This window comes from Bufo gargarizans, chromosome 5 (assembly GCF_014858855.1).
Source record: "Bufo gargarizans isolate SCDJY-AF-19 chromosome 5, ASM1485885v1, whole genome shotgun sequence".
Lineage (NCBI taxonomy): Eukaryota > Metazoa > Chordata > Amphibia > Anura > Bufonidae > Bufo > Bufo gargarizans.
Window position 1 is genome coordinate 24,552,864 of NC_058084.1, and position 14,506 is coordinate 24,567,369.

Sequence of the window (14,506 nt, forward strand, 5' to 3'; positions counted from 1 at the left end):
CCCCGAGGTGCATTACCACTTCTGCACCCCGCTACTGTTTTTATTGGTTAACCTAATGTTATCTGTGCGTTTATTTCCAGATCCTGTATAATGTGCATATCTCTTTCCATGTAACTGTTATGTTCAATTGTGAGATGCCTGGTTCACCATTCGGTGGCAGCATAAATGGCAGAGCTACAGGGACAGAGAATGGAGCCTTTCCTTCCATTCTAACACCCCCCTCTGTGGTGTGGTGGGCTTTTTCCACTTGCTGCAGGATGGGTGGGGTCAAGTTCTAGTCAGTCTAGCTTACCCCCTGCTAGGTGAAGGTTCTAGTTTACCCTCTTGCAGGAGGGTGTGCAGCTGGTGCACGTCCCTGTTGAATGTGGCCTTGCTCAGGACAGCTGAAGCACCTTCAGCTCAGCTGGACATGGAGGCAGAAGCTGGAAGCCTCTGAGGCAAGGAGTAAAGTTTTCCCTGGACAGTTTAGAGACAGACTACAAGAAGGAAGTTACAGCCTGCAGCTAAAGCTAAGTTGCATAGCTATCCTGTCAGCATAGCAGAACAAGAGAGTAACAGATGTAACAGGGAGGAGTTTGCCTGCCCCAGTTAATGCCAAAGCCTGCTGGAACCAAGAGAAAGCCTGAGACTGATTGGAGAAAAGTTTATTGAGAGTAAAGCTGTTATTGGACTTCATCACAAGGTCTGGACTCAATATATTTTTTTCAAATCCTTCAATTATTTACCTTATTTGCTCTGCTTCAGACGACAACGCCTGGGGTCCAGCTTATCCAGGTAGGAGCACCCTGACACATGCATCAACGTTAAGGGACATTATAGGCCACCCTATACCACTCTGGCATTCCTACATCTGGGTACCATATACATTATTACTAAAAAGGGGCCTTGTGCCCTTGTTGCTTCACTGCAACTAGCGTCACGAAAACAAGTACACTTATTTATCTTAAAGGGACGCAAATGGATGCCTGCTTCTCCACCCCACAAGCAGCAAAATCTGCAGAAGAAGGCATGTCCTGATGGAGCAATTTTTCCACTTGCTACTCCAGGCTAAGGCCAGTCAGCAAGCTGATAACTCCCACCTCAACACCCAGGTTCAGGCCTACCTAAACTCTGGCCAGTCTCTGTCACATACCCTGTTCCCTGACACCATGGAATTCTAGACAGACAGACTGGAACAGTGGCCCGAACTGGCACATCAGATTTTCTTTAATGCCCAACCTCCAATGTCATCTCGGAAAGGGTTTTTTAGCGCTGCAGGTGGTGAGCAGACACCCAAACAGACCAAGCTGTCCTCCGCCAATGTCCAAAACAGAATTTTTGTCACAATGAACCAAGTCTGCATTGGGGAGGATTTTCACACTCCCCTGACTGAGGCCGATGAATAGATCTTGCCACTGTTGCTGCCTGCCTGCCTCCATCATGCCACCCCTGCCATCATGCCACTGCTATGGCCTGCCAACCATCATGTTCTTTACGGCTGTTGCCTCCATTATGACACCGCCACCATCGTGCCACTGCTGCGGGCTGCCAACCATCATGTTCTTTACGGCTGTTGCCTCCATCATGACACCACCACCATCGTGCCACTGCTGCGGGCTGCCAACCATCATGTTCTTTACGGCTGTTGCCTCCATCATGACACCACCACCATCGTGCCACTGCTGCGGGCTGCCGACCATCATGTTCCGTAAGACAGCTGCTGCAGCCTGCATTATGCTGCTGCCGGCTGGCCAACATGTACCATATGGCTGCTGCTGCTCCTCACTGATAATGACTACTGCCACTGCTATTAACGCAAAGCATGTGCCACTACTACCATTACAACTACTACTATTACCATTACTACTACTAGCCATAGACAGTCTAGTATGTTCCATGCTATGCTGCTTCTGCAGCCGCTACTATTGAGGAAAAAAATTCTAAAAAACATATAGATAACAAGTTTCCCTAAATATTCAGAGTCCTTGGACACTAGAAGGTCTTATATTCTATTTTTCAGGGCAACTTTGGTTGGGTCCAAAACGATTTGGATCGAACCAAATTTTAAAAAAATTCTGAAAACCTGAACCAAACCGAATCTTAAGTGGTTCGCTCATCTCTAGTTATAACCACTACATACCGAGAACATCCAAAAAGACAAAATGTTTTGGAGATGCACTGACCAGATATCTTTCCACCACAATTTGGCCTTTGTGAAAGTCACTTGGATCCTTACATTTTCCCCATTTTTCCTGCTTTCATCAAATCAACTTCAACAACTGACTGTCTACTTGCCGCCTAATATTTCCCACCAGGTCACCAGATAATAACACAGAGTATCTTCCCTTTTAATGCTATGGCTGATAAGTGGAATATACAGACATGCACATACACACTCACTGCATACATGACAAGCGTGATCCATTGTCTTTTTTAGGGGCACCTACAAGAGTTTCATAAATAATATTGAGAAATACTGATGTACTTTTTGCAGCAACTCACATGGGACGAAATTTATAAGGTATTCCCACCACTGGCGAAGCGTTGAATCTCCAAACATGTAGACAACCTTTCCCTTCAGACAGGAGGTGACATTGGATGGATAAGTGAAGCGTCTGTTCCTGCAGACACGTGACTGCCACACGTCCTGATAATAATACCCTGAGGGGTCCGGAATGGGGAGTCCAGGTCTACAAACACTTCTTTTATCTGCAACGACATTGTGCAATGACTTCTCATGTTACCAGAAGTAATACATCCCTGAGTGTCCCACCTCCTGAATGTTCTCACCTGTGCTGGAACTCTGGGGAAAGATGGTGATTTTTCTCAGAGTTGATGAAATTGTCTGATCAGTGACTGACCTGTGAGAACACAGCAGATAGACTGGGATCTGGTGGTTCTTGACTTGAGACATTATGTTTCTTGTGTACAATGGTTGACCAATGGAGATCTACAAAACCTTAACACTTTAAACCTACTCGTAGATATGATGAGCAATCCCCAAAAATTCAACTGAATTGGGTAACAATCATCTATTGTCTATGGCCACCTTCCCTCTATAAATGTTTCATGTATATCCATTCTATGTTCAGTATGAACCATCGAATACCCCTAATATTCCATATGTAAAGATAAGATTTATGAGAAGGTTTGAGTTGGGTGACCATTGGGCACAACACATAGAAGCATGGCATCATGTAATACCCAATGTCCATTCTTACTTGTACTCACTTTTGTAGGAATTGCTGCTCGGTGGCATTGAGTATTGGGCGTCTGCCACCTGCTGAATGCTCCTGGTAGGCACTGCAGGGAAAGCCCTTTGGCCGGTTGCAGAACCACTCCTCTCTGGATTGTACGTCACGGTATGTACACACGTCAGGTCCTGGAGGCTGCACATTACACTCTACCGTAGCGCTGCTTCCATTGTGGATGAAATATCCGTGGTAGTAAATCTGTTAAAACAAAACAGCCATAGTGAGCGGGGTCACTTATTATGCAACATGTTGTTAATACAATAGTAGGAATTTTTTGGGCAATAATAGCAATGAAGGTGCAGTAGGTGCTCGAAACAGAAATTTAATGTATTGGTCTATCTCATATTCAAGGGTGCAACTAGCTTCTCTGCTGCTGCCATACTGTGCTAATGACTCAAAGTCCCTTTACATGATGTAATTTCATGACCAGTGACTTGTAGCTGCAGCGAGCCGGTGCAGAGGATTGGGGTGGTAGTGGCCCTTATGAAATGTCACGGTGTACTCCCTTACGCCATTGCACCCTGGGGATCGGTGTAGTACTAAAGAAAACGACTAGAGTAAAACGTATAAAACTCTCTGTAACTTAGAACTTAGATTTTAAGTGCAATCACCTGGCACCAGTAAGGAATATGGAGGCAGTTTGGCTGTAGTTTAGCGCTAGAATTGTACTGGCCTAGTGGGATTCTTAGTCTTTAAATGCTGGATACAGCTGTTCATTCTGCTGTCTTTCTCCTCAAGGATTCACTTAAGTACTTGATATAGTTGATATCTCTGGAGAACATTGTCCAGGAGCAGGAGCTCTGCAGTGTGCTTTCTCTCCTCTCCTCGGTCTCAGCAGGAACTCCCCTCCTGGCAGGAAGCAGGACCAGCCCACTACTACCAAGAGGGCAGGAACAGGGTGGTTAGCCCCGTTCCTTTCCAACAATAGCCATACATTCTCTACTGGTACAAACAGCCAAATAACATAACAACGTAAAACAATAACATTGTGCTGGTATAGTACCCCCAGGTCTGGGGTACTACATAGCGAACACTCAATTGTTTAAACCTTGCCCTGTATAAGAGTGTGCCCCAGAGGAGATACGAGTGGAAGTTGATGTGGCGGCAGGATATAGAGGTCCCAAGGTAAATGTGTTATGAAACCTTGAGGGGCCACAGATAAAAGAAAGAGGTTTGTCTCTGATTGGTTATGATCAAGTTCATGCTCCCAATCAGATGCAATTTCTTCCCTCCAAGATATGCCATGATCAACTGTGAGTGCTATGCAAGCCTTACATCACCAAGCACAATGCCAAGCATGGAATGGAGTGGTGTAAGGCATGTTGCCACTGGACTCTGGGGCAGTGGGGATGTTTTCTGTGGAATGACCAGTCACACTTTTCTATCTGGCGTCTGATGGACTTCTGAATGCCTGGAGAACATTACCTTCCAAACTGCACTGTGCCAGCTGTAAAGTCTGGTGGATGAGGGATAGAAACATAGAAACATAGAATGTGTCGGCAGATAAGAACCATTTGGCCCATCTAGTCTGCCATCAGCACCGCTCCCCCAGGAGGGAGGTGAACGCATTGCACCGGCACTAAATCTAGACCCATTTACTTCAATGGGTCTGTGCAGATGAGCAGTGATTTTCACGCAGCACTTGTGTGTTGCGTGAAAATCGCAGCATGTTCTATATTTTGCTCTTTTCACGCAACGCAGGACCCACAGAAATGAATTGAGATGCGTGAAAATCGCAGGCATCTGCAAGCAAATGCAGATGCGGTGCGATTTTCACGCATGGTTGCTAGGAGATGATAGGGATGAGCAACCCCATTAAAGTCAATTTACTGTATTATTCTCCCTTATATCATTTTTATAATACAGAATGCTTACCACGGGTGGGCTCACACTAGCGTTAGGGATTCCGTTATGGCTTTCCGTTATAACATGGTTATAACGGAAAATAATGGAATGCCCAGACAGAATGCAAAACGGAAGCCTTTAAAAGTCATTCCGTTTGCTTTCCATCCTAATAGAAGTCTATGGGATTTAAAATGGATCCGTCTAATCCCGTTATGCAAGACAGAAAACAAAGTCCTTTCGACAGGACTTTGTTTTCCGTCTTGCATAATGGGACCCAGACGGATCTTTTATGCGTTCCCATAGACTTCTATTAGGACGGAAAGGAAACGGAATTACTTTTAAAGGCTTCCGTTTTGCATTCTGTCTGCGTATTCCGTTATTTTCCAATATAACCTTGTTATAACGGAAAGCCATAACGGAATACCTAACGCTAGTGTGAACCCACCCTAAAATGTGGATTGAGGGGTTAAAAAAATAAAATAAATAACTCACTCATCCACTTGATTGCCCGGCCGGCATCGTCTTCTTTCTTCTTCTTTCAGGACCTGCAAAAGGACCTTTTGACATAATCTCGCTCACCACGTGGTGAGCGCGGTGACGTCAGCGCAGGTCCTGCTGAATGAAGATAGAAGGATCATGTGGTGAGCGCGGTGACGTCATCAAAGGTCCTTTTGCAGGTCCTGAAAGAAGAAGAAAGAAGACTATGACGGCTGTAAGATCAATTGAATGAGGTGAGCTAATATTTTTTTCATTTTTTAACCCATCAAGCCACAATTTACTATGCATTCTGTATTAAGAATGCTATTTTTTTCCCTTATAACCATGTTGTAAGGGAAAATAATAAAACAAATATAACACCTAACCCAAACCCGAACTTCGGTGAAGAAGTCTAGGTTTGGGTCTGGGTGCCACATTCAGTTTTTTTGTTCACGCGCATGCAAAACGCATTGCACTCGCGCGGAAAAAAATTAACAAATAATCAAATCTGACTGCAATTGTGTGCCTACTCGCGCGGTTTTCACGCAATGCAAACGAGACGCATCCGGAGTAAATCCAGGACACCCATGTGAAGGAGGCCATAGACTTTTATTTTGACGGAATGAATAACGGAATGCCTCTGAAGGCATTCCGTCATGGAATTGCGTTATGGTCTGTGGTAACAGAATCCATACCGCAATTCAGTAAATACCACAACACGAACCCGCACACGAACTTCGAAATATGAAATTCGCTCATCCCTAGTGAAGACCATTATCAAGATGTGGGTAAAATTTGGCGCAACAGTGTCACTCAAAAATTGATGAAAAGACAAAAAGAAAATTGGTCCAGGAGGTGGCCAAGAGGCCGATAGCATCATTAAAGGAACAGCAGGAATTTCTGTCAGGTACTGGTCGTGTACGGCAAAACAATCTCCTATATTCTTCATATGTCTGGGCGGTGAGGTAAGTAGGGCGAAACAGAAGCCTTTTCTTACAAAGAAAAATATTCAAGTCCAGCTATGTTTTGCCTAAACCGACATCAAGCCTGCCAACAGCTTGTGGGAAAACATGTTCTGGTCTGAGGAGGCCAAGGTTGAACTTTTTGGCTATAATTCCAACAGATATGTTTGGCACAAAGCCAACACAGCGCATCATCATACGAACACCATACACACAGTGAAGCATGGTGGATACAGCATTATGCTTTGGAGCTGTTTTCAAGGTGGAGGGAATTAAGAAAATTTCTAAATATCAGTAAATTTTGGCAAAAAGCACTCAGGCCTCTGCTAAAAACCTGAAAATGAAGAGGAATTTCACCTTTCAGCACAACAACAATCCAAAGCATATACTGCCAGGTCAACAAAAGACTGACTTCGCCAGAAGAAGATCAAAGTTTTGGAATGGCTTAGCCAGAACCCAAACCTGAATCCAATTCTAAGTCTGTGGGTTGCCCTGAAGAGGGCTGTGCACAGGAGATGCACTTGCAGTTTAACAGATTTGGAGAGCTTTTGTAAGGAAGAGTGGACAAAGATTGCCAAGTCAAAATGTGCCATGCTGATAGACTCCTACCCAAAAAGTAAGTCCTTCAACAAATTATTAGTTTAAGGGTGTAACATAGTGCATAAGGCCTAAAAAAGACATTTGTCCTTCCAGTTCGGCCTGTCACCCTGCAAGTTGATCCAGAGGAAGGCAAAAAGTACCCTGTGAGGTAGAAGCCAATTTTCCCCACTTAAGGGGAAAGAAATTCCTTCCCGACTCCAATCAGGCATCAGAATAACTCCCTGGATCAACGACCCCTCTCTAGTAGCTATAGCCTGTAATATTATTACACTCCAGAAATACATCCAGGCCCCTCCTGAATTCCTTTATTGTACTCACCATCACCACCTCCTCAGGCAGAGAGCTCCATAGTCTCACTGCTCTTACCATAAAGAGTCCATAGTCTCACTGCTCTTACCGTAAAGAGTCCATAGTCTCACTGCTCTTACCGTAAAGAGTTCCATAGTCTCACTGCTCTTACCGTAAAGAATCCTTTGTGTACAAACCTTCTTTCCTCCAGACGCAGAGGATGTCCCCTCGTCACAGTCAAAGTCTTGGGGATAAATAGATGATGGGATAGATCTCTGCACTGTCCCCCGATATATTTATACATCGTCGTCTTTTTTCTAAAATAAATAACCCTAATTTTGATAATCTTTCAGGGTACTGTAGTTGCCCCATTCCAGTTATTACTTTAGTTGCCTCCTCTGGACCCTCTCCAGCTCTGCTATGTCTGCCTTGTTCACAGGACCCTAGAACTGTACACAGTCCTCCATGTGTGGTCTGACTAGTGATTTGTAAAGTGGTAGGACTATGTTCTCATCAAGGGCATCTATGCCCCTTTTGATGCAACCCATTATCTTATTGGCCTTGGCAGCAGCTTCCTGACATTGGTTTCTACAGCTTAGTTTGCTGTTTATAAAAATTCCTAATCCTTTTCCATGTCAGTGTTACCGAGTGTTTTACCATTCAGTATGTACGGGTGACTTGCATTATTCCTTCCCATGTGCATAACTTTACATTTGTTAGTGTTAAACCTCATCTGCCGCTTCTCTGCCCAAGCCTCCAATCTATCCAGATTCCTCTGTAGCAGTATACTGTCCTCTGTAGTGTATATACAGTATACTGTCCTCTGTAGTATATATACAGTATACTGTCCTCTGTAGTATATTTATATACATTATACTGTCCTCTGTAGTATATATATACAATATACTGTCCTCTGTAGTATATATATTCAGTATACTGTCCTTTTACGTGTTAATTACTTTACACAGTTTAGTGTCATCTGCAAAAATTTATATTTTACTGTGCAAGCCTTCTACAAGATCATTAAAAAATATATTGAAGAGAATAGGGCCCAATACTGACCCCTGAGCTACCCCACTAGTGACAGTGACCCAATCTGTGTGTGTACCGTTAATAACCACCCTCTGTTTTCTATCACTGAGCCAGTTACTTACCCATATACAGACGTTTTCTCACAGTCCGAGCATTCTCAATTTATATACTAACCTTTCATGTGGTACAGGTGTCAAATTCTTTGGAGAAGTCCAGATACACGACATCCATTGATTCGCCGCTGTCAAGTCTAGAACTTACCTCTTTATATTAACTGATTACATTAGTTTGACATGACCAATACCTCATGAAGCCATGCTGATATGATTTTATTTGCTTATTTTCATTGAGATCCTCCAAGATATCATCTCTTAGAAAACCTTCAAACAGTTTACCCACGACAGATGTTAAACTCACAAGCCTATAGTTTCCGTGCTCTGTTTTTGCACCCTTTTTGAATATTGGCACCACATTTGCAATGCGCCAATCCTGTGGAACACTCCCTGTCAGTATAGAGGCTGTAAATATCTGAAATAAGGGTCTGGCTATGACATTACTTAAAGGGAACCTGTCACCGGGATTTTGTGTATAAAGGTGAGGACATGGGTTGCTAGATGGCCGCTAGCACTTCCGCAATACCCAGTCCCCATCGCTCTGTGTGCTTTTATTGTGTAAAAAAAACAATTTGATACATATGCAAATGAACCTGAGATGAGTCCTGTCCCTGACTCATCTCACATACAGGACTCATCTCAGGTTAATTTGCATATGTATCAAATCGTTTTTTTTTACACGATATAAGCACACAGAGCTATGGGGACTGGGTATTGCGGATGTGCTAGTGGTCATCTAGCAACCCATGTCCTCAGCTCTATACACAAAATCCCGGTGACAGGTTCCCTTTAATTCTCTTAGGATACAGGGGTGTATACCATCTGGTCCTGGCGATTTCTCTATTTGAATCTTTTGAAGACGCTGCTGTATTTCTTCCTGGGTCAGACAGAGCACTTTTAATGGGGAATTTACTTTTACATTCTGCATTTCATCTGACAGTTTATTTTCTTCAGCGAATACAGTGGAGAAAAAAATATGTTATAGCTTTGCTTTCTCCTCGTCGCTCTCTGCAACTACCCCCTCATTACTCTGTAAATGGCCGACACCTTCAGATTTATACTTTTTACCATTTATATAATTGAAGCACATTTTAGGGTTAGTTTTGCTCTCTTTGGCAATTAATCTCTCGGTCTCTAGTTTGGTGACTTTTATTTGTTTTTTATATATTCTATCTTTTCCTTATAGTTTTTCAGTGCTTCCTCACTGCCCTCCTGTTTTAGTAATTTAAATGCTTTCTTTTTGTCATTTATTGTTTTCTTTACAGTTTTATTTATCCACATTTAGATTTTAGGATGCTTTTAAAAATATCCGATTTTGTGGCTGTATTTTTATTTTTGAGGACTTTGTCCCAGTTAGTTAAGCCTATGGCCTCTATTAGTTGGCAAAATGTAGCTTTTTTGAAGTTTGGTATTTTTGTTCCTTCCTGTAGAAACGCTTGAGTGAAGAATAATTGGAAGGTTATTACTTTATGGTGACTATTTCCCAGGTGTCCCCCAACCTGCACATCTGTTGTTCTGTCAGGCCTATTGGTTAGTACTAAGTCCAGTATGGCCGTCCCTCTAGTCGGGTCCTGAACCAGTTGGGAAAGGTAATTGTCAAGAACCTGTTTCCTTTATGGGATGTACAGCTTTCAGTTTCCCAGTCTATATCTGGGTAGTTGAAGTCCCCCATAATAACCACCTCATTATGATTTGCCACCTCATCTCTCGTTTAGTAGCAGATTTTCTGTGGACTCTGGTATATTAGGTGGTTTATAATAAACTCCTATTAATAATTTATTATTTTTTTGCATCCATGTATTTTTACCCACAGTGACTCCACATGGTCATGTCCCTCACTTATATCTTCTCGGACTGTGGGCTTTAGACAGGACTTTACATAAAGGCAGACCCCTCCCCCTCTCCGGTTTTGACGATCCTCTCTAAACAGACTGTAACCCTGTACATTAACTGTCCAGTCATAGCTATCATCCAGCCGTGTCTCAGTTATTCCCACTATGTCATAGCTATCATCCAGCCGTGTCTCAGTTATTCCCACTGTCATAGCTATCATCCAGCCATGTCTCAGTTATTCCCACTATGTCATAGCTATCATCCAGCCGTGTCTCAGTTATTCCCACTATCTCATAGTCCTCCTCACACATCACTAATTCCAGTTCCCCAGTTTTATTAGTCAGGCTTCTGGCATTAGTATACATACATACATACATTTAATAGGTTTTTGTATATTTTTTTCCCCAACACCTTTCCTTCTGAACTGTTCTAGTCCCTCCTTCCATTCCTCCCCAAGTCCCACTACCTTGCCTCCAGTCTATATCTGCACTATATTCCCATCCTATAACATAATTATCCTCCCCGCAGTCCCTAGTTTAAACACTCCTCCAACCTTCTAGCCATCTTCTGACAGAGAAGTTGGCCCAGTTCTCTAAGAACACAAACCCCTCCTTCCTACACAAGTTTTTGAGCCACTTGTTCCCCCCTAATCTCCCACTGCCTTTCTTGTGTGGCCCGTGGTACAGGTAGTATTTCAGAAAACACTACCTTTGAGGTCCTTGCCCTAAGCTTTTGACCTAAATCCCTGAAATCATTTTTAAGGATGTTCCACCTACCTCTAACTTTGTCATTGGTTCCGATATGGACCATGACCGCTGGATCTTCTCTAGCCCTTCCCAGTAATCTGTCAACCCGATCCGCTATGTGTCGATCTCGAGCGCCAGGAAGACAACACACCGTTTGACGATCCCGATCTTTGTGACAGATTGCCCTATCTGTACTCCTAATAATTGAGTGTAGTTATGCAATCACATTATTTTAGTACTTAATTTTTTCCACCCTAAAAGATTTCAGTTTGTTTTACAATTTAATTATGCAGGTTATAAGTGACAGGTGGGAGAATTCAGAAATTATTCTTCTTGGTCTTATTTTTTTTTACATGCCAAAAACCTGGCATTTTAGCAGGACTTTTTTATATCAGTCATTAACAACCCATTGGACTCTTAAAGTTGGCCATATGCTAGAAAATCTGGATATCAGGAAAGGCTGCTTTAGATTATTTTCGCAGATCATCATTTTTATGGCATCATTAAATTTTGACGGCAGATGTCCATCAACAAATTGATCTGCCATGTTGGAACTTTTTGTGTGTTTAAATAGATAGTCGTTCAAGATAGAATGATAGATCTGCATCTGGAAGACCAGACCACAGGTAATGGCAGAGATTTATGATCAGACATTTGGCATTTTTATGTATCCAAGATGACACATTTAGCAATCCAACCAAGAAAGACTATCATTCAAAAATGGCCATCTGAAATCCCCAATGTGGGACCAGCTTATGCCCAGAGTGTACAGAGGTTATACAACAGATCACACTGGGTGTCCAACCTCACAGGGCACCTTGAAAAAAAACACATTTACTTACTACTGTATGTCTACAATAGATTTAATTAGAGAGGTTAAATCAATTCTAAATGGATCAAATTTGTTTGTAATTTCCCAAATATTCAGCTTCCCAACTAATCCAAAGTTTATTGTGATTTAATTCAGGTGAATCACTCAAAATGGCGTCATGTTACAGATCGGTAGACAGCACAGCTGGGCAGGGAAGCTAAAGATGGAGGATCACATGAACCTGGTGGGGCCACGGCCATCCAGTCTGCACAAAATGCCTCAGCCAATCACGAGGGACAATACTGACATGTCCGAGTCATTATATACAACCCCAACCAGGGTAGACATTCGTATTCTGAGCTTTTACATTGATGTGACAGTTCGTCTGTCAGAAAGATAGTAAAGGGAGCTTATCTTTGGACTCACAATACAACTAGTTTGGGGTCAGATAGGGGCGGTTTTAGGGAAGACAATAGGTAGTTAGAGTTAATTAATTGATAGACAAAAAGAGAGGTTTTTAGACAGTGACAAGACCAGGGTTACCAACCGTACAGAAAGTTCTGGATCGTCCTTAAAAATAAACTTTTTTTTTAGGCTGGTGATACTTGACTACATTATTTTGCTGGTAATTATTATCATTTTACATCTCGCAGTAACTGCTGGTGATGAGTCCTTATCAGTATATTGAGCTATAGACATGTATTACTTATAATTTTTGTCATTCCTTATGGTTTTCCAATTTGTCCGTAAAAAATGTTGGCTGTCTGTGATTTTGAGATAAGTTGTCCAGAAAAAAAAAATTCTGGTTGGCAGCCCTGGACAGGACTGTGTCAGTGTCAGACCCATTGAAGTGCAATAATGTGTGTTACTGGGCTACAGCCATTTCCATCCACTAAGGTCAAATTTAAAGCTACAGTACAACATTTTTCCTAATGTATAGTTGCCAGCTATCAGCCCACTTACACACACTTGCAAAAATCTAAAATGTACTGGCTGACATATTTAGTGTCATCGGTGCACTGAACTCTGTCCAATTGTGCATTTTGTTCTGAAAACTGTTGCAAATCTAATTAAATTAAATAAGTGTACCGAACCTGATTGGATGTATTTTCCTGCATCACAGTCACTATATGTTGAAATCTCTCCATTGTTTCCCCTATACAGTCGCTAATCTCCTGCCTTGTTGGTCAGGTTTCATACTGTGCTGCTGCTGTCGTGGCTTCTGCTGTAACAATATTATTGCCCATCTCCTGCTTTGTCTATCAGGTTCCATACTATATAGCTACTGCTGCCGCTACCACTACCCCCACACACTTCCATGTCTCCTTCCTTGTCCATCAGTTTCCATACTGTGCTGCTGCCACAGCCACATACTAAATAGAATCTGCTGAATAATTTGTTAGAATCAGACCAGAAACCAATTTTAAGAAATTCACTCATGTCTACCCATAATGTATGAAGGCCATATGCGGAACAGTATTTCCTTGCACTATACCATCAGAATCATTTTTAATCCACATAATATGAACCAAAACTAAGAAAAACCTCTGTTTTCACCTTGTCGGGCCGAGAGTCCCTCTTCCTGCTCAGAATGGAAACGGCTTCGCTGGAATGTACCAGAGAGATGTGAACCTCAGCGTCTCCAGGCCAGAGCAGAAGGAACGTGGCTGAATAGTTGCCATTTCTGTGGTCAATAACTGAACCTGTTACTCCAGCTTTCAGCTTTGGAGAATGTAACTTGGCCTGAAAATAATCTCCTCCATAGGACTTTGGTCTACCATAATGATCCCGAGCAGAAATTATAATCGTTATACGATCTCCTACGTGGTAAACTTCTTGTCGATGCAGGAAAGCATAAAATGTTGTCTTTGGACTTGTAGAAGACATGAAGTCAACTCCACTGGGAACCTCTGGCCATTCAATGAGCTTGATAAGTCTATGGATCTCTTCTTGGTCTGAATCTCGTGAAGTTTTTGGGCTTTGTGATGTGTTTGAAGACAAATAACTCATGACAGGCGGTGGATGCCATTTAGCTGGAGATCTTTGGGTAAGCAACTGAAATATAATCTGTAAATGAAAGCAAGAAGCAGGCGGTCAATTGTCAAGGAAAACATGGGATTTAAGAAAAATGTATTTAGTATCTTATAAGACACAAGTTGCACTTGAAGGAGACATTTTTTAGAAATATTCTTCAGAATTACTAACAGGTCTGTATTTGTATGTGAGAGAACAGCTTTCAAGATTGGGAAGTGCAATGGGCACCTCCACCCAGGGCCCTTCCTATTGCGTCCCAGGTGTAGGAAATGCAGAGTGGTATGTTGCGGCCTAAATTGTCTCTTTATGTGTATCACTGTGCTCCTACCTGGATACGGATGGACCCCAGGCTTTGGCTCCGACACAATAAATAGGGGAATAATTGAGGGATTTGAAGAAATAACTTGAGTCCAGACCTTGAGATGAAGTTCAATTGCAGCTTTACTTGAATAAACGTTTCTTCAAACAGTTTCAGGCTTTGTCTTGGTTCCAGCAGGCTTTAGCATAAACTGGCAGGCAAACTCAACTCTGC

The 14,506-nt window shown here is 42.5% G+C and overlaps 1 protein-coding gene across 1 annotated transcript in view; it reads right to left on the bottom strand.

Moving 5' to 3' along the window:
• The window catches only part of LOC122939285 (NXPE family member 3-like), a 78,437-nt gene that overhangs the window by 3,544 nt on the left and 60,387 nt on the right, over window positions 1–14,506 (bottom strand). The window contains exons 5-8 of the mRNA XM_044295358.1: window positions 13,498–14,007; window positions 3,211–3,431; window positions 2,770–2,840; window positions 2,482–2,688 (exon numbers count right to left, since the gene is read on the bottom strand). Coding sequence (XP_044151293.1) covers window positions 2,482–2,688; window positions 2,770–2,840; window positions 3,211–3,431; window positions 13,498–14,007 — 1,009 coding nt within the window. The remainder of the gene's footprint in view (window positions 1–2,481; window positions 2,689–2,769; window positions 2,841–3,210; window positions 3,432–13,497; window positions 14,008–14,506) is intronic.